The sequence below is a fragment of the Bos grunniens genome, chromosome 1 (genome assembly GCF_055505025.1).
Source record: "Bos grunniens cultivar Pamir isolate PY7600 chromosome 1, Bosgru_T2T1.0, whole genome shotgun sequence".
Lineage (NCBI taxonomy): Eukaryota > Metazoa > Chordata > Mammalia > Artiodactyla > Bovidae > Bos > Bos grunniens.
The window spans coordinates 12,230,838-12,258,612 of record NC_141165.1 but is presented as its reverse complement, the minus strand read 5'-3'; the positions used below and the strand labels follow the sequence as shown (position 1 = coordinate 12,258,612).

General features: G+C 56.4%; 1 protein-coding gene across 9 annotated transcripts; it reads right to left on the bottom strand.

Annotated features, from left to right (window-relative positions):
• Nucleotides 1–1,066: 1,066 nt before the first annotated feature.
• SLC19A1 (solute carrier family 19 member 1) lies at nt 1,067–27,373 on the bottom strand. Of its 9 annotated transcripts, none has more exons than XR_015134580.1 (9): nt 27,344–27,373; nt 24,841–24,956; nt 24,221–24,334; nt 22,675–22,892; nt 17,951–18,719; nt 17,690–17,882; nt 16,514–16,693; nt 14,882–15,302; nt 1,067–1,898 (listed from the first exon to the last, which is right to left on the bottom strand). XR_015134580.1 is itself a non-coding variant. In XM_086320976.1 (8 exons), the coding sequence occupies exons 4-8, from the start codon at nt 22,885–22,887 to the stop codon at nt 1,665–1,667; spliced, it is 1,551 nt and encodes a 516-aa protein (XP_086177102.1). In that variant the 5' UTR covers nt 22,888–22,892; nt 24,221–24,334; nt 24,765–24,956; nt 27,344–27,373; the 3' UTR covers nt 1,067–1,664. The 9 variants fall into 9 exon arrangements, 6 of the variants coding, with proteins under 6 accessions (XP_086177102.1, XP_086176696.1, XP_086176929.1 ...); XR_015134548.1 differs by having other exon boundaries at nt 14,882–15,023; XM_086320976.1 differs by lacking the exon at nt 16,514–16,693 and having other exon boundaries at nt 14,882–15,023; nt 24,765–24,956.
• Between the last annotated feature and the right edge of the window lie 402 nt (nt 27,374–27,775).

Here is a 27,775-nt window from a genome sequence, read left to right as displayed (position 1 = left end):
AGGCCACAGGTGCCACACACCCATCTTCTCTCAGGTCTCCCTGGGGGCGGCCAGCAGCCTCACAAGCCCCTCAGAGCCGTGCGGGTAGTCTGTGCCCTGGGCTCCTGACCCAGCCGTGTCCCACAGCTGCTGCAGGCATCTGACCTCTGAGGGGCGTGCACACTGCACTGAACAGGAGCTCAGGACTGGGGGTGGCAGAGGCCGAGCAGGGGGCCAGCGCCTGTGGGAGGCTGCAGGGGGAGCAGGAGGACCAGGCCACTGGGCCAGCCACACCGGGGGGTGCTCCTGGGGTCCAGGAGCAGGTCGTGGGGGCCTGGAGCAGAGCCCTGCCTCCTGGGTCAGTAGCAGAGGCAAGCCCTCTTCCCTGAAGCCCCGCTGGTTCCCCAAGGATGGCGGAAACGGTGCTCGCTGCTGCCTCTTCCCGGCAGGGTCCAGGGAAAGCTATGGCGTCTCCCGCGGACCCACTAGGGGACCACCTGCCCTGACTGACCTGTTGGCTGTGACTTACCAGAAGTCCAGCCTCTTCCTCAACCCTAAGGGTGCCCTGAGATGGCCCGCTCACCCAAGTCAACCTCGGGGACCCCAGGGGCAGCCAGTTCTGGAAGCCCTGTCCCCAGCAGGCATCCTGCTCTGAAGTTGGAGCACCGGCCTTTTCTGTGGACCTTGGATAAAGGCCAGAGGCCACAGGAGGAGCTGGGATCAGCTCAGGTCAGGGTCGGGTCCTTGCCTGTGGCTAGGGGCAGGGCTGGGCCCCTCCATTGGCCTGGTGGACACATGGAGTCAGGTGCCCCCTCACGTGGGTTGCATGTCCATATCACGTGTCTGGGCATCACATCTCAGAGGATGTATGGCTGGCTCTCAAGCACCAGGGCAGTGCTCAGGGTGGCACAGGCAAGTCCCCGTGGGGCGGGTGCGTGAGCAGCTCCCAGGAGGGGGACAGCATCAACCCAGCTCTGAGCAAAGGAAGGAGAGGGTCTGGGGTGAAGTCTGGAACTGAGGCCCTTCCACTGGACAGAACCACCCCTCCAGTGCCCTGCTTCTCCCCCAGAAATAAGCTGGACAAGGATTTGCACTTATGTCCATTTTTTAAAAAAGGTACAGAGCATCATTGAAAACAAAATCACCAGGACAACTGCAAATGTCCCAGTTTAGCCACGGCCCAGGAACATGGCCCCTACAGCCCAGAATATCCCGTGGGGGCTGGGTCCCCTAGACTGGCATCTGGGACCACTTTGCTGACTCCCTGGGACAAGTGGGACCTGCCTCCCAAGGAGGAGAAAGCAGGGAGGCTGGGTGGGCACCTGGACCCCACCAGTGGCCCAGAGTAGGCAGGGACAGCAAAGCAGCCCCCAGTGGCCAGGGTGCCCTGCAGGCTGGGGGTCACAGCCAGGGCATGAGGCAGGGCTGAGGGGTGCCATGCCCTGGGTGCCATAAAGCAAGTCAAGGACCCCTCGTGGAGGCCACTGGCCCACGGACCGTGGGTCCCAAGGACAGACCACCAGGGCCTCAGTCACAGCTGCCACAGGGTGACGATGTGGACATGATGCTGGAGACCTGGCTGCTGACACAGAGAAGACAGGGAGCTCTGAGGTTCAGGTCTGGCTTGCTGCCTGCAGTGTCAGGAATTTGACTGCCCACCAGGCGGGACAGCCAGTTAGCTGAGGTCAGGCCTTGGCCTCAGACTGTGGGCTCAGCTCCCCCACAGCAAACACACCATCCTCCAGGGCTGGGAGCTGGGCTCCGTCCTGCGTGGCCTTCTCTTGCATGGGACTCATCAGCTCTTGGGCCGCCGGCAGGGGCTGGTGGCGGCTCTGTTGGAAGTGGCGCAGGCCCACCAGCACGGCAGCAAGGAAGTAGGCAGCGAAGAGCACCAGGAAGTACACGAAGTAGACAAGGAACTGGAACAGAGAGGTGCAGGTGAGGTCAGGGGAGCAGTGGGGGAGGGGGAGGGGCACCCATGGAACAGAGAGGTGCAGGTGAGGTCAGGGGAGCAGTGGGGGAGGGGGAGGGGCACCCATGGAACAGAGAGGTGCAGGTGAGGTCAGGGGAGCAGTGGGGGAGGGGGAGGGGCACCCAGGGAACAGGGACAGGGAACAGAGGGGGCAGGTGAGGTCAGGGGAGCACCTGGGGGAGGGGCACCCAGGGAACAGAGAGGTGCAGGTGAGGTCAGGGGAGCAGTGGGGGAGGGGGAGGGGCACCCAGGGAACAGAGAGGTGCAGGTGAGGTCAGGGGAGCAGTGGGGGAGAGGGAGGGGCACGCAGGGAACAGAGGTGCAGGTGAGGTCAGGGGAGCAGTGGGGGAGGGGGAGGGGCACCCAGGGAACAGGGACAGGGAACAGAAGGGGCAGGTGAGGTCAGGGGAGCACCCGGGGGAGGGGGAGGGGCACCCAGGGAACAGGGACAGGGAACAGAAGGGGCAGGTGAGGTCAGGGAGCACCCGGGGGAGGGGGAGGGGCACCCAGGGAACAGGGACAGGGAACAGAAGGGGCAGGTGAGATCAGGGGAGCAGTGGGGGAGGGGGAGGGGCACCCATGGAACAGAGAGGTGCAGGTGAGGTCAGGGGAGCAGTGGGGGAGGGGGAGGGGCACCCAGGGAACAGGGACAGGGAACAGAAGGGGCAGGTGAGATCAGGGGAGCAGTGGGGGAGGGGGAGGGGCACCCATGGAACAGAGAGGTGCAGGTGAGGTCAGGGGAGCACCCGGGGGAGGGGGAGGGGCACCCAGGGAACAGGGACAGGGAACAGAAGGGGCAGGTGAGATCAGGGGAGCAGTGGGGGAGGGGGAGGGGCACCCATGGAACAGAGAGGTGCAGGTGAGGTCAGGGGAGCAGTGGGGGAGGGGGAGGGGCACCCATGGAACAGAGAGGTGCAGGTGAGGTCAGGGGAGCAGTGGGGGAGGGGGAGGGGCACCCAGGGAACAGGGACAGGGAACAGAAGGGGCAGGTGAGGTCAGGGGAGCACCCGGGGGAGGGGGAGGGGCACCCAGGGAACAGGGACAGGGAACAGAAGGGGCAGGTGAGGTCAGGGGAGCAGTGGGGGAGGGGGAGGGGCACCCAGGGAACAGGGACAGGGAACAGAAGGGGCAGGTGAGATCAGGGGAGCACCTGGGGGAGGGGGAGGGGCACCCAGGGAACAGGGACAGGGAACAGAAGGGGCAGGTGAGGTCAGGGGAGCACCCGGGGGAGGGGGAGGGGCACCCAGGGAACAGAGGGGGCAGGTGAAGTCGGGGAGCACCCAGGGGAGGGGGAGGGGCACCCGGGGAACAGGGACAGGGAACAGAGGGGGCAGGTGAGGTCAGGGGAGCACCTGGAGGAGGGGTCACCCAGGGAACAGGGACAGGGAACAGAGAGGCGCAGGTGAGGTCAGGGAAGCGCTGAGGGAGGGGGAGGGGCACCCAGGGAACAGGGACAGGGGATAGAGGGGGCAGGTGAGGTCAGGGGAGCACCTGGAGGAGGGGGCACCCAGGGAACAGGGACAGGGAACAGAGGGGGCAAGTGAGGTCGGGGGAGCACCTGGAGGAGGGGGCACCCAGGGAACAGGGACAGGGAACAGAGGGGGCAGGTGAGGTCAGGGGAGCACCCGGGGAAGGGGGAGGGGCACCCAGGGAACAGAGGGGTCAGGTGAAGTCAGGGGAGCACCCGGGGGAGGGGGAGGGGCAGCCGGGGAACAGGGACAGGGAACAGAGGGGGCAGGTGAGGTTAGGGGAGCACCTGGGGGAGGGGGAGGGGCATGCAGGGAACAGGGACAGGGAACAGAGGGGGCAGGTGAGGTCGGGGGAGCACCTAGGGGAGGGGGAGGGGCACACAGGCACCACAGACAGGGGAACAGAGAGGCACAGGGAGGTCACGGGAATGCCTGGAGAGGGCACCCAGGCCTCCACAGGCCAGCCAAGCAGGGGCACACCAGGAGTTCTGAGCCTCTGCATCCTGCCTGAGGCATTCTGATCACTGGGTGTGACAGCAAATGTGAGCTTGGCTCTGGGGCCAAGTCTTCATACCTCTGTGGGTGGAGCCTGATGGAGGGGAACAGACCATCCGGTTGCCCAGCGCAGCCCCCACAGCCCTGGGGCCTGGGTAGCCCCGAACCCGGTGACCTGTGAAGCTGCCCAGCAGTGATGCACAGGGATCTGGGCCCAGCACAGGGGACCCTCCCACCTGAATCTCAGATCACCAGGGGCAGGGGTCCAGGGTGTCTCCCTCATCTGTGGGCCAGCTGCCCGGAGCTCCACTCCCCCAGGGGGGCTCCCTAAGACCCCCTTCGGCACCAGCACACTCAGCCCTCCTAGGAAAGCTCATTTTCAGAAACAAAACCAGGAAGTGAACCATCAGAGACTTCACTCCCAGGAACCTGGGGCTGGCATGTCCTGCCGGTTTCTCTCTGAGTGTGAGTGAAGCCCTGGACACTGCACAGAGAGCACTCAGAAGGTGACTGAAAGCTGGACGTGCAGACCAGCCTCGACCTTGGAATCCGAGGAGCAACACGGCAATGTGTTCCCTGGGTTTTTTCTTCTTTCTGCTGCCTGTATTCTTAAAGGAACCAAAAGAAGCCAGCAAACCAGAAATCCCAAAACACATGGGGAAAAAACCAACACTAACAAAAGCTGCTCCAAACTAAGGATCAGGAGAGGGACCACCGGCCCAGCAGGACGGGACACTGAAGAATGGGAACCACTCTACTCCACCCCACCCTCATGACCCAGGCTGTGACGCCCCCCGTCTGGTCAGGGCCCGGTGGGGAGCTGGAATGTTCCCCCCCACAGAGACCACACGGAAAGCCTGGGCTGTCGCTCTTAGCAGGTGGTGCCCCCCACTCACTGAAGAGTCAGGACTTTCAACCCACCCAGCAGTGGCAAGAATGCTCTGCCCCCACCAGGATCACTGGAGGCCACAGGGTAATGAGGCACCCAGGCCCTCCCAACCACGTGGCCACGTGGGGAGCTGGCACTCCCATCCTTGCCCCCACCCACCCCTCAGTGTGAGGAGGGCTGAGTGGGGAGTCTGGACACCCACCCCACCTGGCTGTAAAAAGGTACAAGCTCCTAGTCTTCTGCAAGGGTGGTGTCAGGAAAAGCCAACTAAAACAAAGGATTAAATAAGACCCAGAGGGACTTCCCTGGTGGTCCAGTAGTTAAGAATCCACCATGCCATGCAGGGGACGCAGGTTCAATTCCAGGTCAGGGCACTAAGATCCCACATGCCTCAGAGTAACTAAGTCCAAGTACTGCAACTAAGACCCAAAGCAGCCAAATAAATAAGTATTTTTAAAAAAATAAGATCTAGACTCTCATAACATAATGGCCAAAATGTACAGGTTTCACTTAAAAAAGTCACTCAGCAAACTTAGAAAAAGTTCTCTAAATGAATGAAATGCAACCAACAGACACGGATACCAAGATGACAAGAGATGATAAAGCTTTGCAGAAAAGAAATGGAAGAGATAAAGAAGAAAAGTTACAGTAAAAGAAGAAAGTAACCAGTATAAAAACTTAACACATGGTCTTGACAACAGAATGGAGGGAACAGGGAAAAGAATCCGTGCACTGGGAGAGGCAACAATAGAAATGAGCCAATCGAAACAACACAACAGACAGGGAAACGAGCAGAGCCGCATTCTCTAGGGGACAAAACACCATTATGGGAGTAAAACAAGAAGAAAGAAAAAGGATGGAACTGAAAAAGCACTGGAGGGAATAATGGCCGTGAAAATGTCTCAACTCTGGCAAGGGAGGTAAACCTACAGATTTAAGAAGCTGCGTGTGTATCACGTCCAGTTGCTCAGTCATGCCCAACTCTTTGCGACCCCACAGACTGCAGCCCACAAGGCTCCTCTGTCCATGGAATTTTCCAGGCAAGAATACTTGAGTTGCCATTTCCCCCTGCAGGGCATCTTGCCAACCCAGGGACTGCACTTGCATCTCCCGTCTCCTGCACTGGCAGGCAGATGCTCTACCACCGAGCCACCCTGGAAGCCCCTCACGAGTGTGAGGGAACCCCAAACAAAACACCCACCCCAAATCAGACCAACACAGATCATAATCAAAGTTTTGAAAGCTAAAGACAAAGAAAAAGGGAAAATTTTGAAAGCAGCCAGAAAAAAATGACATTGTAGGGGAAAAATAATTAGAACGACAGTGGATTTTTCACCAGAAACCAAGAAGGTCACAAGGAAATGATATTTTTTCACACGCTGAACAAAAAAACTGTTAACCCAGAAACCTATTCCACTGAAAACATCCTTCAGAAATGAAAAGTAAATCAAGATACTCTCAGGTCAAGAAAAACTGAGAACAATTTGTCACCAGCAGACCTGCCCTGAAAGAATGCCTGAAGAAGGTTCTCTAAACAGAAGGTAAATGATCAGAAACCTGTGACATCAAGAAGGAGAAACAACAGTGATCAAAATTATGGATAAATAGACTTTTCTTCTCTCCAGTTTCCTAAATGCTTGATAGTTGAAGTAAAACTTATAACCCCATCTTAGGCAGCTCTAATGATATATAGGGGAAATAAATAAGGCACTTGTACTATAGACAGTAGAGAGAAAAGTGACTTAAAGGAGGTGAGACTTCAATACTTACTACAACTGGCCATTTAATACACAAAGCAACTATCAAAAAAGTTATCACAAGAGATACACTCAAATTATACAACAGATAACCCAAAATGAAGTTCTGAAGAATCTGTAAATAACATATGACAAGGCAGGGGAAAAGGAAACAGAAACAAAAGGCAGCGAATAAAAGGAAAATAAAAATGAAACGACAGATGGAAGTTCTAAGACAGCACAATTACACTAAATATAAATGGTCTAAATAAATCAATCAAAGAAAGAGACTGGCAGAGTGAGTTAAAAAAACATGACACCCATATGCTATCTACAAGAAACTCAAGTATAACAATATAGTAAGGTTAAAAATAAGTAAAAATATTAAATAAGTTATTATTTTAAAATATTAAAATATTTAAACTAAAATATTTAAAAATATTTAAAAAATAAGTTAAAAATAAGTAAAAATATAGTAAGGTTAAAAAGGTCAGTTTTCATTTCAATCCCAAAGAAAGGCAATGCCAAAGAATGCTCAAACTACTGCACAATTGCACTCATCTCACACGCTAGTAAAGTAATGCTCAAAATTCTCCAAGCCAGGCTTTAGCAATACGTGAACCGTGAACTTCCTGATGTTCAAGCTGGTTTTAGAAAAGGCAGAGGAACCAGAGATCAAATTGCCAACATCTGCTGGATCATGGAAAAAGCAAGAGAGTTCCAGAAAAACATCTATTTCTGCTTTATTGACTATGCCAAGGCCTTTGACTGTGTGGATCACAATAAACTGTGGAAAATTCTTCAAGAGATGGGAATACCAGACCACCTGATCTGCCTCTTGAGAAATCTGTATGCAGGTCAGGAAGCAACAGTTAGAACTGGACATGGAACAACAGACTGGTTCCAAATAGGAAAAGGAGTACGTCAAGCCTGTATATTGTCACCCTGTTTATTTAACTTATATGCAGAGTACATCATGAGAAATGCTGGACTGGAAGAAACACAAACTGGAATCAAGATTTCCGGGAGAAATATCAATAACCTCAGATATGCAGATGACACCACCCTTATGGCAGAAAGTGAAGAGGAACTCAAAAGCCTCTTAATGAAAGTGAAAGTGGAGAGTGAAAAAGTTGGCTTAAAGCTCAACATTCAGAAAACGAAGACCATAGCATCCGGTCCCATCACTTCATGGCAAATAGATGGCGAAACAGTGGAAACAGTGTCAGACTTTATTTTTCTGGGCTCCAAAATCACTGCAGATGGTGACTGCGGCCATGAAATTAAAAGACACTTACTCCTTGGAAGGAAAGTTATGACCAACCTAGATAGCATATTCAAAAGCAGAGACATTACTTTGCCAACAAAGGTTCGTCTAGTCAAGGCTATGGTTTTTCCTGTGGTCATGTATGGATGTGAGAGTTGGACTGTGAAGAAGGCTGAGCGCCGAAGAATTGATGCTTTTGAACTGTGGTGTTGGAGAAGACTGTTGAGAGTCCCTTGCACTGCAAGGAGATCCAACCAGTCCATTCTGAAGGAGATCAGCCCTGGGATTTCTTTGGAAGGACTGATGCTAAAGCTGAAACTCCAGTACTTTGGCCACCTCATGCAAAGAGTTGACTCATTGGAAAAGACTCTGATGCTGGGAGGGATTGGGGGCAAGAGGAGAAGGGGACAACAGAGGATGAGATGGCTGGATGGCATCACTGACTCAATGGACGTGAGTCTGAGTGAACTCTGGGAGTTGGTGATGGACAGGGAGGCCTGGTGTGCTGCGATTCATGGGGTCGCAAAGAGTTGGACACGACTGAGCAACTGATCTGATCTGATCTGAAGGTTAAAAATAAAAAGACAGAGGCTTCCCTGGTGGCTCAGTGGTAAAAAAAAAAAAAAAAAAATCCACCTGCCAATGGGGGAGACATAGGTTCAATCCCTGATCTGGGATGATCCCATATGCCACAGAGCAACTAAACCTGTGTGCCGTAACAGATGAGCCTGTGCTCTGGAGCCTAGGAATTGCGACTACGGAGCCCATGTGATGCAACTACTGAAGCCCACGTGCTCTAGAGCCTGTGCTCAGCAACAAGAGAAGCCACTGCAATGAGAAGTCCATGTACCGCAACTAGAGAAAGCTTGAACAGCAATGAAGACCCAGCACAGCCAATAAATAAATTAAAGTTGGGGGGAAAAAAGCTAAAGGAAAGCAGAATGGCTATGTGAATATCATGTAAAGTAGACTTCGGAGAAAAGAAAATGACCACAGGCAGAGAAGGACATTATATAATGTTAAAAGACTCAGTCTACCAAGACACACCGTGCCTGTGTATACAAAAATAGCTGTAAAAATGTGAAGCAAAAACATGATAGAATTGAAAGAAAAAATAGACAAATTCACAATTATAAATGAAAACTTCAACATTCCTTTCTCAACAACAGGCCAGACAGAAAATCCATAAGGATACAGAAAAAAAAAAAACAATACCACCATCAGAAATAGGATGTAATTGGTATTTATAGAATACTCCACCCCCAAACAGCAGAATTCGCATTCTTTTCAAGTGTCCATGCAGCATATAACAAGATAAGACCACGTCCTGGGCCATAAAACAAACCTTGACATAATGCAGATTGTGTTCTTTGATCACAAAAGAATAGAATCAAAAATATAAAGCAATAACAGAAAGATAGGAAAACAATCAAAACACTTGGAAACTAAACAAAACATTTTGAGATAATCATAGGTCAAAGAGAAAGTATGAAAAGAGACAAAAATACATAGAAATGAAAGAAAACGAAGATACAACATATCAAAATCTGTAGGATGTAGCTAAAGCAGGCTCAGAGGGAAATGTATATCAATAAATGCAAATATTAGAAAAGAAGTCTCAAATCATTAATCTAAGCTTCCATCTCAAGAACCTAGAAAAAGATGAGCAAAATAAATCCAAAGGAAGTAAAACAAAGGAAACAGTTAAAACAAAAGTTCTAGCCAGAGCAATAAGACAAGAAAGTAAATTAAAAACATGTAAGAAAAGACTTCCCAGAACAAATAAGTGACCTCAACAAGATCACACAAGATTAACACACACAAGTCAATGTGTTTCTTATACAGGCAGACCTCAGAGATATTGCTCAGTTCCAGACCACCCCAATAAATATTGCAATAAAGCAACTCACACAAATTTTTTGGTTTCCCAGTACACATAAAAATTATGTTTACACTATACTATAGTCTATTAAGTGTGTAATAGCATTATGTCTAAAAAGAAAATGTACATACCTTAATAAAAATATTTTATTGCTAAAAAATGCTAACTGCCATCTAACAATGCAGGGTTGCCACAAATCTTCAACCTGTAAAAATGTCAGTATCTTCAAAGCATGGTAAAGTGAAGTACAATAAAATGAGGTCTGCATGACTTCCCTGGTGGCTCAGACAGTAAAAGCGACTGTCTACAATGTGGGAGACCTGAGTTCAATCCCTGGGTCGGGAAAATCCCCTGGTGAAGGAAATGGCAACCCACTCCAGTACTCTTGCCTGGAAAAACCCATGGACAGAGGAAGGAGCCTAGCAGGCTACAGTCCATGGGGTCTCCAAGAGTCAGACACAACTGAGTTACTTCACCTTCTTTTTTTTCTTTCTTGAACTAGCAATGAACACGACACTGTTATAGACTGAACTGTCTCCCTTCAAAATTCATTGTTGAAGCCCTAACCCCCAGTATGACTGTATGTGGAGGTAAGACCTTTCAGGAGTGATTAAGGTTAAATGAGGTTATGAGGGTAGAACTCTGATCCAGTATGACTGCTGTCCTTACAAGAGACAGAGGTACCAGGAGTGCACACAGAAGAAAGACCAAGTGAGGAGAGGGGCCTTGGGAGGAACCAAGCCTGCAAACACTTTGATCTCACACTTCCAGCCTCCAGATTGTTAGAGAATAGACTGCTGTTGCACAAACTGCCCAGTCTGTGATATTTTGTTACGGCAGTCCTTGCAGATTAATGCAGACACCAAAACTAAAAATATCACATAACAATTGCTCACAAAACACTGAAACACCTAGGAATAAACCTAAGAAAACATACACAGCACCACAGTGCTTGCATGCATGTCAAAAACTACAAAATGCTGAAAGAAATCAAAGAAGATCCAAGTAAACGGAGAGACATACCATGTTCACAGGTTGAAGACTCAAGAGACTAAAAGATATCTATTTTCCCAACACTGATAAACAAGCTTAATGCAATTCCTAGCAAAATCACAACAAAAGTTTTTGTAGATACAGACAAGATTACTCGAAAATGTAGAGAGAAAGGCAAAGAAACTCTAACAGCTAAAACAATTCTGAAAAAATTTTCAAAGTTGGAGGAATCAGGGTGCCCACTTTTAAAACTTACCACATAGCTACACAAGCAGGACAGTGTGGTGGTGGAGGAAGGGTGGGCACCCAGCCCAACAGAACAGAGAACCCAGAAGCAAGTTCACACAAGTGGTGAAAAAGCAATTCAGTCTTTGAACAAACGGTGCTGGAGCAACTAGACATCCACAGACAAAGGAATGGAACAACATTAATGTCACACCTTACACAAAAGTTAACTCAAAACAGGTCACAGACTTAGGTATCGAACTACAAAACTTTAATAAGAAGCTGGGGCAAATCTTTGGGACCCAGAACCAGGCAGAGCTACTATGTGCTCTGTGCTAAGTCACTACAGTCCTGTCTGACTCTGCGACCCTATTGAAGAAGGAATTCATAGGGCCTGGACTCCATCTTAGGCCTGTTCATGCTGATCATGCTTGGCCACCTTCCCAATGGACTCTGAACTCTGTGGTTAGTGCCTATGAAAACAACACCAGAAGGATAAGACCCCCTCCAGACAGGGGAGCCTTGAAGATCGTATCTATGTTACTCATCACCTAAGAGAAGACATACACTAATCACCCCTTCCTCCAGACAGGCCATAAATTTTTGTGTATCTATCAGAGTGTAACCTTGGGTTTATTGATTATTGGCTAATTGTTTGACTGAGCACATGAGCATGTGAATGATGGGGTTATTGGGATTGTATTTCCCTTGGTTTATGTAAGTCTCAAGGAATTTGGGGTGGTGGGTTCAGACACGTACACATGGGGTATAAAAGATTTTCACAAATGCTGGTCGGGGTCCTTGGCTAAGAGGAGACTCTGCCTTGGGCCCGCCGGTGTAATAAACTGCACTCCACTATCTGCATTGTCCTTCTGAGTGAGTTTGTTTCCTGGAAAGCGTGGCTACAACACTATGGACCCTCAGTCCATGGGGTTCTCCAGGCAAGAATACTGGAGTGGATTGCCATTTGCTTCTCCAGGGGATCTTTCCGACCCAGGATTCGAACCCGCATCTCTTATGTCTCCCGCATTGGCAGGTGGGTTCTTTACCACTAGTGCCACCTGGGAAGCCCAGAATTATTTTATGTAACACCAAAACTAAATCCACAAAAGGACAAAAGAATGAATCAGACCTCATCAAAATTAAAAACTTTTACTCTGCAAATAGACCTATTAAGAAGACAAGATGGTCTGCTATGGACTGGGAGATGCCTGCAAAGCACATGTCCGACAAAGGACTGGTATCTAGAATAACAGACATGCTCAAACTCAAGATTAAAAAGACAAAGGCCCCAACCAGGAAATGGGCAGAAAGACACTCTTCACCCAGGAGCATGCAGCTGCATGGAAGAAGAGAAGCGTCACGGCCATCAGGGCCAAGTGTGTGCATGCTCAGTGGTGTCAGACTGTTGGCGACCCCATGGTCTGTAGTCGCCCTCCTCAGTCCAAGGAATTTTCCAGGCAAGAATACTGGAGTAGGTAGCCATTCCCTTCTCCAGTGGATCTTCCTGACCCAGGGATCGAAGCCAGGTCTCCTGCATTACAGGCAGATTCTTTACTGTCTGAGCCATCAGGGAAGCCCATCATAGCCATCAGGGAAATGCAAATTAAAAACCACAGGGATCAGCTCTCCACACCATTCAGAATGGCTAAACAAATGGTGACCCTATCAAAGGCTGGTGAGAATGTGGAGAAACTGGCCTCCTCAGGCATGGCTGGTGAGAATAAAAAAATGGTGCAGAACAGTCTGGCAGCCACCCCAGGACTCAATGACTGCACTTCAGGGCATTTATCCAGAGAAACGGAAATCCAGGTTCACACAGAAAGCTATACACCAATGTTTAGAGCAGCCCCCAACTGGACCAAGCTGGGGCTCCTGGCAGTAAGCAGGTAAGAGCCTGGGTCCAGTCACCAGGGAACCCACACAGCACAGGACCCAACGGGAGTAGCTATGTGTCTCTAGGAGCTGGAATAAGTGGTTAAAAGTCAATCCTGACTCATAGGGTTCCACATAAAGGCACTCTCAAGATGACAACACTACAGAAATGGGGGCAAAACCAGGGCTGCTGGGGTTAGGGAGGCGGCGGAGTGGGGCCCGGCGTGGCTGCAGGGGATGGGCAGGCACGCTCCCATCTCAACTGTGGGGTCCACATCCCCCTAGTGCCTGCACCCCAGAACTGTAGGATGTGGCCAGTGGGGAGGCTGGGTGTGAGTCTCTGCATTACCTGTTACCCCGTGAGTGTGTGGTGACCCAGAAATACTGTTTAACTCAAAAGCCAGCCCCCCAGGCCAGCTCCCCACATGCTCTGGGCTGGTTCCCACCACCAGCTCCGTTCCCCACCCCCACTCTCACTACCCATGACGTAGGGATGGGCCCCTAGTGCACTGCATGCGGAAGCAGTGAGAGGAGCAGGGATGACTCTCCTGCCGGATGAATTTCCTGCCGGAAATTACCAGGATCCGTAATTTCTAATTACAAGCAAGCCTGTAGAGCTCCCTTTTAACCAGGAAATTAAAGCAGCTGAACAAAAATCGATATAACGTCAGCTTGACCTGGCAAGGCCATAAAGTGCCACGTGGTGGGGCTGGGCTGAGACAGGGGAGGAAAGTCCAGCCCTGTCCCCAGCCTGGAGCCCCTGAGAAGCCCCACCGCCCAGAGCCGGGATGACTGGCGCTCCAGGGAGGGGGAACACCCCTGGGTGTGGAGGCCCCTCCCAGGCCAGGTGGACGGTTACCAGCAAGGCCCACAGTCAAGCCAGGAAGCAATGGTGCTCCCTGCAGAGGCTGCCGCTCCAGAGGGGAGGCCTCACCAGTGGGTCCCAGTGAAGGAGGGCCCAACCCACCACCTCCGGACAGAGGTCTGGTGCCTCTGGACTGCCCCTCCCGCCCAGCCGTAGGCGCAGTCACACACGCCCCATGGGCCTGAGTCCAACTCAGCCACCCTGCTCAGCCACAGTCCCCAGTGTTAAGCCTGGGGGACCCTCCTGGGGAGGCAGGGCAGAGACCTGCCTGCTCGGGTGGACACAAACAGCCACAGGCCCTGATGTCCTTTCCGAACCCCAGCCAAAAATCCCTCTTCTGAACATGAGGGTCTCTTGTGCTTGGAACTTTCTCCCTGGTCAGCTCTGGCAAGGGAGTCACCAGGGCAAGGCTGACCCGGCACCCTTGGACAGAGGGCTGGACTTCATGGAGCCGCCACACCCCAGGGAGGCCCAGTTCCCAGCAGGTGGAGGCTGCACCAAGAAGCCCAGTGACAACCCTCCACAGGCCCATTCTCTGGCTAGTTCCAGCTCACTCAGAGGTCCTGCCCTGGCTGAGGCACCGGGAGTCCAGCCTGAGTGTGTCCCAGGTCTCACTTTCTTCTCAGGAGACAGAGGACTGGATAGAGGGAGGGGTCGGGAAAGGGGCTGACAGGCACCAAGGTCAATAAACCCTGGAGCTCCGCTCTCATCTGCTCCCACAGAGAGCTGTCCCAGGAGCAGGACCCATTGCAGGAAGGCCTGTCGGAGGGCACAGGAAATGCTCAGGACCATGCCTCCAGCCTTCCCGGGACCTCAGCCAGTGTAGGGGATACCCAGGGCCCCGAGAGCTCCTGCAGAAGTGACGGGTAGCCAGGCTGGCCTCGGAGACCCCAGAGGTCTCACTGGACTTGACTGCACATGCCCGCTGCACTGCCCAATGTGGGCAGCATTCGCAGCCCCAACCTGAGCCCTGCAAGAGAGCTGCACAGGTTGGCACCAGGCAGCCAGATTGTGGCCCTCGGCCTCCCTGCCCTCTGAGCCTTCCCTCCCTGTTCCCGCTCAGTCCAGAGAGTCTGGCTAGACATGCCCCTGCCTGCAGCGTGTCTATGGTCTGGGTCCCGGGAGGGGTGGCACTGCTGGCCGGGCGGGCACCAGGAGGCCTGGCCAGGACTTCTCCTCCAACCCACCCTGAGGCTTCCCTCCGCCAGGAAGTGAGCCCGAAAGCGGAGCTTACCTGAGAGTGGACCGGGAGGCCCAGGCCCCGCTTGTCGGAGACGATGAGGGTGATGACGGTCTTGAGAACAGTGGCGAGGAACGTGTTGATGCCGAAAACCAGGGCACGGAGCTCTTGAGAAAGAGAAGCCGCGATCTGAAAACTTCACAGGGAAGCGGGCCGAGGTCAGATGGCCGGGGTGAGACGCGCCCAGAGATGCAGAGGACGCAGCTAGGTGGCAGTGCCCTCAGGCAGCCAGAACAGCCGCAGGTCCACCGAGGCTGCAGGGCTTGCAGGGAGACCATGAGGCCCACGCAGCGCCTGGGCTGCCCACCGCCCTGGGCCTGTGCTCTGAGCTGTACATCCTCCCTTCATGACCCATAAAAGGAGTGCAGAGCCAGGCGCAGAAGGAAGCCCTAGGAGACAAAGCCTCCTGGAAACCCTGGGACAAAATAAGTTGTCATCATTACAGGGCTCTCAGAAAACTGTCCCCCCGAAAGCAGGGTGTTAACACAACCACAGGCACAGACGGGCACGAGGAAAATTCCGGATTTAAAGTGCTTTGCTGTTAAATGAGTCAGTAAATTAGAAAAAGACCCATAAAACAAATAAAGAAGCAAGAGGAATTAATATGCTCAGTGCTTCCAGCGCTCTGCACAGAAATTACCATTTGAACACACTTTCAATTAAAAGCCCCAAAGTGCCTTAAAAGAAACTAGACAGGAAACATTCTCAAGTTCCGAAGAATGAGTGAACAAAAATAGCCAAGAAGCCTTACATAGAATGACAAAGGCTAGGGAGCTTCTGCTGGGGGTACGGGAGGGTTGGGACGACAAGACGTACATGAAGTGCCAGGGTGGGCAGGCACACAGTAACTCAAGCGATAGATTAACTCCTGGCAAACAGGAGCCCAGCCAAGTCCCACGGGTACAGGCAGAACAAGACGCCACCTGTGCAACTGGGGGAGATGCTGCTGCCAGAGCTCCACGAGTGGGATTAAAGCCAACGGTAACACGGTTACACACTCTGTGAAAGGCCCCACCACCACACCCACACGTGGGCTGCAGACGACCGGGGAATAGGAAATCCCAGCGGGAAACTCATGGGTGTGAACTGGCCAGGACAGCAGGAGGGGCCGCTGGCCCACGAGCCACCCTCCGCCCGCCATGCAGGCTGTGCGCCTGCCTAGCTGTGTCCGCAGCATCTCTTAAACCCTTTCCTTTCATGAACTCTGACCTGGCTGGCCCACTTCCAGAACCACCTGAGGCCATTATCAGAACTTCAGAAGAAAAATGTAGGTGAGAGGGTGAGGCTTCTGAGCTACGCGTCTCAAGGAGATACTTGAGACGGTGGCCTTGTCACCAGGAAGACCAAAAACAATGCCCTCTGGACACAGAGCCTCAGACTTATGAGGTGGGGGAGCGATGACCCCGGCAGCCTGACACCCACATGTCAGCCACGGGGCCTGAGGGGGGGCCTGTCTCATATTTGACCCTTTCTGCATCGTATTTGATCTTTCTGCTACAAACACCCATGGCTTTTACAATTGACACACGAGACACGAGGTGTCCTGAGAGAAGTGAGGGGAAGACACCACGGGCCCTGGCGCCCTCTCCACAATGCTGGCGGTGGCAGGAGAGGTGGGGCGCTTACGGGCTGAGAGCAGGTCAGGACGGGAGGATGCAGCGTCCCGCTCGTGTGGGAGGCCAGGCCCGGGGCCACGTCCATAGGCAGTTGGGGAAGGCAGCCATGGCCACAGGGGCAGGAGGGCGGCGGAGCATAAACCGTGCCAGCAGGGCCAGGGTGTGGTCTGGGCGCCTGGGCAGCACTGGCCTAGGAAAGGAAAGGACCAAGTCTGATCCAGGCTTCCTCCCACAGACCAGGGCAAGCACGGGTCTGACGCGCAGGGGGACTATGAGGCGGTGCAGGGGAGCCAGGCCACCATGCCGTGGGCAGGGGGGCGGGCGGCAGAGGGGCAGGAGTCTGAGGACACCATCCAAGTTCAACCCAAGGTGGGGGCACATGTTCTCACATGGGTGTGACCAGAGTGGACGGTCCACATCAGGACGAGGTGTCCCTGGGGAGACGGGGCGCAGAGGGGAACTGGAGGCAAACTGCTGGGGACGACAGGCCACCTGCTGGGTATGGATGTTGAGTATGTGTTGTGTGTCACATGCGTGGTGTGAAAACGTGTGTCTGGGGTGAACACATGGTGGGAGAGGTCTGGTTCAGAGGGTGCACTGAGGGGTCAGGAGCCAGACCCAGCGGGACGTGGCCGGGGAAGGTTCTGGAAGCCACAGTGGGTCGGCAGGAAGCTCTTGGGACATCCCCGGGCAGTTGCAGGAGCGTCGCCAGGGGTGTGAGGAACCACGGGCATCAGGGAAGGTCTCCTTTGGGCAGAAGGCCAGCTGGGTCACCCAGTTGCTGCTGTGAGCCGCTCTGCCCAGAAGCGGGAGAGGGCGGGAGTGGCCTCAGAGTCACCCATGACAGGACCTCAGGGCCGGGAGGCAGGACTTCAGAGGTCCAGTCTGTGTGGACACCAGAGGCTCATGGGGGGCGCAGAGGGGACACCCACACAGGCCAGACTCCTCGCCCAGCCTTAGGGTCCTGGCAGCTTGGACAGGGCATGCTGTGGGCAAGGCGGCTCCTGGCTAAAGGCACTTGGGGCTCATGCTCCAACATGAGCAGTACATACCCTGCTGCTCCCCATGGAACCTTCTGGAAGGAGGCCTTCTGCTACATACCGTCCATGGCCCTCCAGCCACCCACCACTCCTCCCCCTGCCACTTCCAGTTTCTCAGGCCACCTGCCAGCCCCAGCCCGACTCACGTGGCGATGGGCACCAGGAACTGGTAGGAGCCGCGGAAGAGCACGAAGGCCGCGTAGCACAACCAAATGTCGTCAGTCTTGTACATGAGGAACACCAGCCCCGCCTGCAGCACCGTCACCACCGCGATGACCAGCCTGGCCCACAGCGCCCAGCGGATCTTCACGAAGCCCGCGGCGAAGGAGGTGAGGGCACCTGGGGAGACAAGTCGCGTCACGGCCATCCCGGTGGTCAGGGTCGCCGCCCCAGGGGGCGGGGCGTACCTAGCAGCGTGGAGGCAGCGTCCGCCGCGCCGTTGTAGACCCTGGTGGTGTCCGTGGTGGGGTGAACCACGTTCCACAGGATGTGCACGTAGTAGACGATCAGGTAGTAGCCGGCGGAGTTGAAGACCCACCAGAGAGACCAGAGGCGCAGCTGTGGCAGCCGCACCGCGCGGCCCAGCTCTCCCGGCATGCGCACGAACGTCGAGTCCCGCCAGGCGGCCGGCAGCCAGCCCGGCTTCGCGCCCGCGGCCTTCGCCTGGCCCGGGTTCATCTGGTCCAGCTCAGAGGGCGCGGCCCCGGCAGGTCCGGGGACTCCGCGGTTGAAGAAGAGGCTGCGCTTGGGGCGCTTCAGGAAGAGCGCCAGCACCAGGCTGAAGGTGAGGAAGGCCAGCGAGATGTAGTTGAGCGTGGAGAAGGCGACCCTGCCTACGGTGACCAGCAGCTGGCCCAGCACCGAGCTGGTGAAGACGCCCAGCAGTACTGAGGCCCGCGAGTAGCTGGCCATGCGCTGGTAGCGGGCAGGGGGCACCAGCGAGAAGATGTAGGAGGAGTAGGCAATGCGGGCAGCCATGGTGATGCTGAAGAAGAACTCCATGAACTGCATGTGCAGCACGGTCGAGCCAAACAGCAGCAGGAGCCACACAGACACGTAGCTCAGGCCTTGCAGCAGCAGCACCGGCTTGTAGCAGAGGTAGTCGGTCAGCAAGAAGATGGGCACCAGCACGGCCAGGTATGAGTAGGACAGCACCGGCGTGATCTCGTTGGTGACCTGTGGGACAGCACATGCATGACCCCCAGCCCCAGAGCATGGTCCTTGCTGTCACGTCTGCTGGGCTGGGCCTAGCACTTGCAAGCCCCACATGGACCCCATGCACCCCCAAGTCACCCCGTCTTCTGTGCCCCTTTATCACAGTGCCCCATCAGGACTACGTGACGAGTACTGTCCTTCAAACAGGTGCAGCACTTAGGGCTATCCAGGGCATCCGAGGAAACAGAGAGACGCACAACCAGACCCCCAAACGTGTTCCACTCTGATTCCATCCCCAAGGGCGTGCTCCTCAGGAAGCAGTTTGGTATTGACACCTGCAGAGCGCTGGTAAGTGTGCTGAAAATAATCAGTAACTACATGCTAAGCCACGGTGATCCAGTCTTGTCTCTAATGAAATAACATGATAGGATTTCACCTTAAATCTAACAATATAGAAAACAGAGCTGTGACTAATCTACACTCTTGCCAGCAGCTGAGGAAGGCCTTCAGCGGGCTGGTCTCACTCGGTCCCAGGGCACAGGGGACGCTACAGCCACCCTTGCACCAGCCATGCAGGAGAGCAAAGATGGGCCCTCACCCCCACCTGTCAGGCAGGACTAGGAGCTGCCTCCATGGGAGCCAGGACTCCCAGCTTCACCAAGGGAGCTGTCCATGGCCTTGGCCATTCAGCTCTCCACTCAGACAGGGCCGACCCAGCAGGACACTCCCTCCTGGGCACGCAGGGCAAGGCCACAGCCACAGACCCCCTTGGGATGCGAGCCAGATGTCTTCCCACTGCCCAGGAAGGGGCACCCTGGGCCTGCCCCCTAGGAAGAAGTCCCAGCTTTTGAGAGACCCAAGTCTTTGGCCCCGCCGCCCTTTCCTGGGGGATGCACAGGGGAGGGAGCCTGTGCTCAGAGCCTTTCCCGAGGCCCAGCTGGGTGTTTAGCAGGTGGTCTCCTACAGGAATCCAAATGACCCCACCTGACCCTCCCAGGGGCCTCATCTGACCCCAAATGACCCTCCCAGGAGTTCCATCTGACCGCAACTGACCCTCCCAGGGCCTAGCCAAGGCTCAGACCAGCCAGGGGCAACAACAGGTGAGCCTCTGGCCTTGTTGGGCTCTCAGAGGCTTTGGCCTCCCTTGGTTCCCACCCAACTCAGGGCGCTAACCCTGACTGCGCCTGACCACCTGCTAACACCAAGGCCCACTTCACAGATGCACCAAGGGCCCAGAGCTGAGCCCAGGTCAGCATGCGGGGCCCAGCTGAGCCCACCGCTTCCTGGAGGCTCACCCATGGTTTTCTGCAGCCATCATGTCTGTCCGCCCAGAACTTACAGCCTAACTGGCTAGGCCTCGGCACTGCTTCTCAGTCTATGCTCGGGACCCCAAGCTGGCCACACACTCACTGCCTCCAGGGCTCCCCATCCGCTGGAAGCCACCCAAAACTGAGCACTAGAACTTTGGGACAGTCCAAGACAGTCTTGGTGCAAATCTGTTCTCAGGGGTGCTGAGAAACCAGTGCTGGTCCCAGAGCCATGGGGGCTGGCTACAGGGTCAGAGCCTTGTTTATGGAAAATTCCGGGAACATCAAACAACCCCTATTAGTGGTCGAGCCCTCTTGGCAGGCAGCTTGCACAGCTGCGGGGCCTTGGGGTCAGAACCGCAGGAGGCCAGCCGTTCTTCCTTGTCCCCTCGCTGCTGCCCAGGCCCTGGATCCGCGTTCTCCAGCTGGGCAGGCACGCAGGCCAGGGGGCAGACCCATGTTGTATTTGGGAACTGCGGGGAGCACGGCACCCATGGAGTCCCTGTGGCAGGTGGCATGAGGGCCGCCTCATCCTGGCCCACCCAGTGTTGCTGGGCCATGTTCCCAGCACCTCGGTGTGGACAGGCTTAGATCCAGACTGACAGGCAGGACAAGGAAGCCATGCCCACACCCGGATCCGGGCAGCCAACAGGAGGCTTAGCCGGGGCGCCATGGCAGGCAGGACAAGGACAGGATGCCATGGGCTCTGAGGACCATGGGACAAGGGGTGCAGGGCAGGGCCAGGCCATAGGTGACCAGAATTCCAAGAGGAGTGGCGTCAACAGCCTATACCTGGCTGCACCCAGAGGGGTGCAGGAAGCAAGGGCAGGACAGGGGCCGTCACACCAGTGACAGGCAGGGTCAGCTGCGGGCCAGCAAGGACTACTGTGTAAAACGTCCTGGGCCGGGGTCATCGTGGAGGTGGGGGCGTGCTGCAGGACCCAACCCAGGCAGCTCAGGAGCAGAGGAGTCACAGGCTCCAAGGTGCAAAACAAACCTCATACCCGCCAGGAAGTGCTTCATGAACCAAAGGGCAGCCAGGGCGGGGGCGGGGGGTACCAGATGTGTGTGCAGGCAACACTCAGCACAAACCAGGAAGAATGGGGCTGAGTTCACAGTGAAACTGCGGCCCAGAGGACGTGGCAAGTGGGGAGGAAGCTGGTGGACAGGAGACACCGGGCCTCCCAGTGCCAGAAGCCCACCAGGCACAGGAAGGCAGATGCCCGCAGAGGGGGAAGCTGGCAAGGCCAGGCTTGGGGACAGCCAGGAACATGAGACGCCACAGCAGAAATCAAGGAAATCCAAGCCCGGCAGCAAGCCCTTCGTCTATCAGATGGGCACAAACTCAACACCACTTTGTGGGTGCTGATGAAATGGAGTCAGGGCCCGGTCTCGCGCTGCAGAGGGTGGAAGCGACTGCAGCAGCGTTTCCCCTGGGGGATGGGATGAGCTGGAGACCTCAGAGACCCTTGGAGCAAGGCGGGGGAGGGGGTTCTTGGTGGTTTGAGTCCCTGGGTAGTATCAGCCTGTATCTATGTGGGAGAAGTGACTGTGGCCACAGACCCACCAGGCTGTCCCCAAACAGGCCTCTGCCGATCTCGGGTCACATCCAAGGCCTGGTGGGCAGCTTAATTTCTGGAACCTACTATTTAAGCGCTAACTTGTGACCTGAGAGGGCAGGCAAGTGGGAGTTTACTATAGCGATTTTCCTTGTAGTTATTTTAATGGAGCGTCCCACGGGGCTCACTCCTAAGTCATCTTGGCAGTGGACGACAGGCCCTTGCAGAACACAGTGGCGTCCAGGGAACCAGCCAGTCAGTGAATGGGGGACATGCCATACCCAGTGCTGGAAGGAGGCAAGGCCCCCCACCCCAGACTCACCTGGGAAGTCACCCCTCTGGCCGTGGGGTTGGAGCCCTCACACACACATGGCTTTGAGCCCAGGCATGACGCCAGGGCACACGGGTGTGTCTGTTTCTCAAGAGGGCTACTTTGAGGGGGCAGGCTCGTATGCATGGCGATTCCATATGGCTTAATTCTGGGGTCACTGAGGGGTGGGGGCCAAGCCCTGGACCAGGGAGAGGCAGGAGCTCCCTGAAGAAATCAAGCGGGAAATCCCCGTGGGACCCAGTGGGGTCCAGCACCAGTGGCAGGGGGTGTGGAGGCCAAGGTCACCCTGCAGGGGACAGACGGGGTTAGGGTAAGGCTCTGGGGTGGCAGGTGGTCCTAAGGAAAGACGAGGAGGGGTGGTGAACAGACCCTGACCATGTGCTCCATCAACCAACGGACTCTGAGTCCTCTTGATTTATTTTATGGAGACGGAAACCAGCAGGGACGTTGCCTGCTGCTGCTTTTACTCTGACGCAAGACTCCCATGGGGTATAAGCTTATTAGTCGGGTTCCAATGAGATCCTTTGTCCTTGTTGCTAAGCAAAAGGCAAATTCCTTCTGTAATCCCTCTCCGCAAACAGGCCTCTACTGGAAGCAAGGGCTCCACAGATGGGTGGGCAGGCAGATGAGGCCCCTGGGCTCTGCCCCAGAGGCCCACGGCGGGCACAACCCCTCCACCAGACCTGCCACCACCCCACAGGGACTGGTGGCTGCCAGCGCCTGCAGCCGTGCAGCCCCCGTGCTCCGGCCCGTCCCACCCGCATGCGCGCCCAACGTGCCTGAGTCTGCGTGAAGTTCTTGTCGGGGCCCAGGAGGTAAGGCGTGATGAAGCTCTCCCCAGGCCGCATCTGGGCCATGAAGCCGTAGAAGCAGAGGAAGAACACCAGGCACCACCAGGACTGCTGCTCATGGCCGGGCTGGGGCTCTGCTGGCATCTGCTTCTCCACCTCTGGGACAGAGAGCGCCATGCTGCCAGGAAATGGACGGGACATCGCACCTGAAGGGGAAGCTAGAGTCAGGGTGGCTCAGCAGACAACTGCAGCCGCCTCCCCCAAAAACTTTGCGGTGACGGGCTCCCCACCACACAAGTCATTCAACCAGAACTCACATCACACAGAGGAAGGGGCCCCCAGCCCCAGCCCTACGCCCTCAACCTGGAGCTTGTGACCATCCAGACGCCAGGCCCACCCAAGCTAGGGTGTCACCACCTCTGAGGGCTCCAGGGCCTTAGATCCATAGAGTGGCAGGAACCACGTGGGGCCCATAAATGCTAAATAACCGAAAGTAAATGCAATTTAAGATACAGGTCCCCAGGGACCCCAGGGTCCAGTCATGCGCTCATAGTGCCACCTACTGTGGGCCAGTGGGCAGGCAGGACCCCTGTGCCCTGCCCCAGAGGTCCAAGGCAGACACGACCCCTCTGCCGGACCTCCCACTGCAAGGTCTGATGACTGCTCTTGTGGCTGGAGTCTCAATGTCACATCACCAGGCATGTCCATGTGCCAGGCACAGCAGAGGAGCAGTCCTGAGACAGCCAAGAGGAAAGGGGTAGGAAGAGGCCCTGCTGGGCACACAGCCCCTCCGGGAGGCCAGGGACACATCCGGGGAACAGCACAGAGGTCCATGATGGGGGCAGCATAAGACCCCTCCCACCTCCCCGGGCAGGCCTGGGCCACGCTCAGCAAGGGAGCTATGGTCTGATGAGCAAGTTCTTCCTTCCTCTCTCGTTCATTTCCGTGAGGAAAACGGGGCAGGGGTGTCACAGCAGTAACCCCCTGGAGAAGCCGAGGTTGGTGGGTTTATTTGTGAGGCTACAAGGAAGGCAGCAGCGGCCCGGGGGGTTACTGGGTCCTAGGACCTGGTCCCAGCCTTCTCAAGAACTAAGTGAAACACCAGCCAAGAAGGGGGGCCAGAAACCCCCGGGAGATGTGGCTTCCCGGAGAGCACACAGGCCAAGTGGCTCCAGCAGAAAGACTCTGTTTAAGGCGGGCACACACGGCCCCCACTCCAGCCCCAGGACTCCCCTCAAGCCCACTCATGACTCCTGGGCCACTGCTGCCTGAGTGCCAGGAAAACGGAGACCCTCAGTCAGCTGAGCGCCCAGCCTGGGGTAAACAGCCAAGAACTTACAAAACACAGGGCCCCCAGGAGTGGGTTCCCACACTCTCTGTCCCTAGGGTCCCCAGGAGCAGGGTCCTACAGGCCACCATGCTCCCAGCCCCCACAGGCTCAAGAGTTCAGGAGTCCCCACGCTCCCTGTCCCCAGGGGCTCAGGGGTCCCTGTTCTGAAAGGTGTTGTCTCCAGAGTTGACAGAGATTCCCTACCTGGTGCCCCCGAATTCTGATTCCCAGGGCAGAAATCTCAGACTCCAGAGCACACCAGCTTCTTCATTTCTACTTCCTGGACTCCCACAGCTTCTGAAGCCTGAGGCGGTGCTTCTGAGAGTCCCATGAGAGTGAGAGGCTGTCAGTAGGTCTGGGGCAGGAAGGACTCTGCTCCCTGACACGCCCCCCCTACCCCTTCCTCCCCCGCACTCCCAAACAACAGGAGCTGATGACAGCTCCACCCCCAGTATCTGAGGCCAGCACCACAACCCCCAGCGCTCAGACACCCCGGCGCCCAGCCCTAAGGGTCCCAAGAGTTCTCAGGGTCACAACAGAGTGGTGGACCACTGCCCTCCCCAGCAGCACAGATCTGCAAGAGTCCACACCCTGTGATGGCCAGGGAGCTGGTGAGGGGGTGGGGGGCAGGTCTGCAGACCCTCGGGGTTTACATGGGGGCTCTGGGAGTGTCCCACCAGCTGCTCCCCTCCAGGCCACCCCATCCCTGCAATCTGGGGAAGCTGAGCTCGCTGCTGGAGTCCCTCACCTTCCTCCCCCAGCCAGCGAGAGAAGCCTGGGTTCCTCAGCCCCTGGACCACAGGATGAGGAGGGCCCAGGCTCACCTGCGCCTCGTTCCTCTGGGCTGCAGCCTACTGGTTGGTGGGTCTCCTTCCCATTTACCTGCCTCTGCACAAACTTCTGCTCGACGACACAGGCACAACCTCAGGCCTGCTCCTCCCTGGGGTGGCAGAAAGAAAGCAGCCTTCTCATCTGGACTAGGGTGCTGGGGAGGTCAGGGAGGTCCACTGACCACTCCAGAAGGAGGGACCCAGGCTGCCTCTGTGTTTTTCTGTGCCCTGGTGTCAGGGACCCACTCTCCAAGGACGAGCCAAGACGCCCACCCCAGACAAAGGCAGCCGCCTGTCCTAAGAAACATCTACGGCCTGGTGGACAGCCCAGTGACCCTGGAGCCCAGCCCCGCCCACCCCCCACCCCCATCCCGCCCCACGCCAGGGGAGCAGAAGCAACAGTGAAGACCTGGAAAGCTCAGAAGGTCCCGAACCCTGTGGGGTTCCCTTCAGAAATGGTCACTTTCATTTCTGCTTTATGTTTTCTCCTGAGTGTCACTTAAAGATCTGCCCCTCCCACCCACACGAGGCCCTCGTCCAACTTTGGGGGGGGGGTGGGGGTCACAGTCCTGGCCTGTCCTGCGCCAGCACCTCTTACACCCCATGTAAGAGGCCTTGCAGAGCTGTGGGAGCGGGCCTCGAGGCAGGCTGACCTGTCACTCATCACAGGCCTCACCGAAGACAGAGTGCTAGGCTCGAGGGGCTGGTGTCCTGGCCGCTGTGAGACCACCACCCGGGGCCATAAGCGATGGCACTGATTTGCACTGGAGTGGCCAGGAGGCCGGGCCCATTTTGGAACACGTGTCCCCCCATGCACCACCCCACGTACTTCCCAAAGATTCCAAAGCAGGCAGAGGGCAGCCAGCGCATGCGCCCACAGCTGGACTGCAGGGTCACAGGGAGGGCTTGTGCCCATCCAGGGAGCACAGGCGGCCACACCAGAGCATAGGACCCAGGGGTGCAGAAGAAAGAGTGGACGCATAGCTGGGCTCTCCCTGGGGGGCCGGGCGCTGCCTGTGTTCCTGGCGGCCTTGGGGGCCTCAAGGATTACCCACCCTGTTCATTTATTCGACTCACATGAGGGCACTGCCATGGCTAAGATTAAAGTCCTCTTCCAAACACTCAGGCCCAGGAAGGAGAGCCGGAGGGACCCGTCATATACTGACGGCCACATAAACAGGGCACCCTGGGCAAGCGAGGTGCCCGAGCTCAGGGCAAGGAGGCAGGTGGGCCGCTGAAGGAAGCACTGCCCGGCACCTTGGCAAGCCGCAGGCAAGATGAGGACCTTCAGGAGAAGGTCCTGACCATCATCCTGGAAGGCCCCTTCTGACGACCCGTGCTCCCATCTGCGCCCTCCAGTTCTGTGCTCCCAGCACCTGGGAAGGCTGGAGACCCAAGACCAAGACAAACCAAACACCATGGCTCTCATCTGGCGCTTCAGGAGAGCCACCACTGTCTCAGGCTGCCATGTGCTCACTGAACAGAGAAAAGCCTTGTGCCCTCCAGATCACATGACAGTTTGTATTCCAAAGAGTAAAAAGGAAAACCATCTGGGCATCCCTACTGTGGACATCAAACCCACAAGTTGAAAACCCCCTGGACACGCTGGTCATCTCTGCCTAGCACAGATAGCTGTAACTTGGGGTCATTAAACCCATCAATGCCCCCTCTGAAAGTAAGCATCCTGGCAGCGCCAGTTCTTGCAGTCCAGCAAAGGCCGCTGGGTGGGCTGCCCAGCCGAACCCCGCGGGCCTGGACACCTGGCTCCCAAACCCGCAAGGGGAGGCAGTTCTGCTGATTCGGTATGGGCTAGTGGGGAAGGGGGCCCAACAGGGAGCTCCAAGGACTATGGCACCTGCACGCTCTGGGTGGGCTGGAAGACAACTGCTTCCAGATTCCCGCTGGCGTTCTGAGACCTGCGGCCCGGACACCCGGGGGGCGAGGAATCCCATGAACACACGTGTGACGGTCACTCCCGAGGCTCTCTAGCACAGGTGGGGGGAAAGCGTGCCTTCCGGAGAGGTGCAGAGTGTCCCACGGCCCTGGACACTCTCCAGCACCCGGCTCCAACCGCGTCAGGAGCTGCTCCAAGGGGAAGATGTTCACACCTACAGACTCCAGACGCAGGAAACGACAAAGGCTTGGCTGGAGACCAGACACGCAGCCCGGCTCCCCCTCTTGCCCGGAGCCAGGCTCGGAGAATGCGCCGGGGTTGCCACGTGGGGCGAGGCGGCACGTGGGGCGAGGCGGCACATGGGACTCACTGCCCCCGCACTCATCTCCGGCGCCCCCGCGCCCAACCCCATCCCGGGACCAGGAGCCCCCAGCTCGTGTCCCCGCGCCCACCCCAGCACCCGCAGCTCCTGCACCTGGTGCTTTCCCGAGCCCCAAAGCCCGGCCTGCGCGCACTCCGGCATTGTGAGCGTGTGACCCGCGCGCGCTCCCTGCAGCCCGGCCCGCACCTTCACAACCTTCCCGGACCACGCAGCCCCAGTACCTGCTCGCTCGCGGCCTCCCGGCTAGGGGCGGAGGACCACAGTGCCCACAATGCCCCGCGGCCGCTCGCTTCCGCTAGGCTGGGGGAGGGACGCGCCTGGCCCTGCCCCGCCACGCGTTGCCGGGACACACTGCAAGGTCTCCGACACGCCCCGCCACAGTCTCACCCAAGGTCCGAACCCAGCGGGCTCAGAAGTCCCGCGCGCACGACCCGCGGCAATTCGGAACGCAACCCCTACTCAGCCCACCCAGTCGCCGCCCCCTGGTCACGCGCCCCTGGTCGCCCAGGGCTGGCTACTCCCCGTGCCTCCACCCCGCCCCCGGCGCCCACCCCGGACCTCCTCGCGCGCAGTTCGCGCGTTCTTCGTGCCTACCCACCCAGCGCCGGACTCCCGTCACACTGGTCACAGCTCGCGGCTGTGCCGAAGGTCTC

Excerpts from the sequence above, each read along its gene's own strand:
- SLC19A1 (XM_086320976.1), bottom strand. The coding sequence starts at position 22,887 with ATGTCCCGTCCATTTCCTGGCAGCATGGCGCTCTCTGTCCCAGAGGTG. Across the intron at positions 18,720-22,674 it reads AGAACTTCACGCAGACTCAG|GTCACCAACGAGATCACGCC; the intron begins GCACGTTGGGCG and ends GCTGTCCCACAG. Across the intron at positions 1,899-14,881 it reads GCCTCCCGGTCCACTCTCAG|TTCCTTGTCTACTTCGTGTA; the intron begins GTAAGCTCCGCT and ends TCTCTGTTCCAG.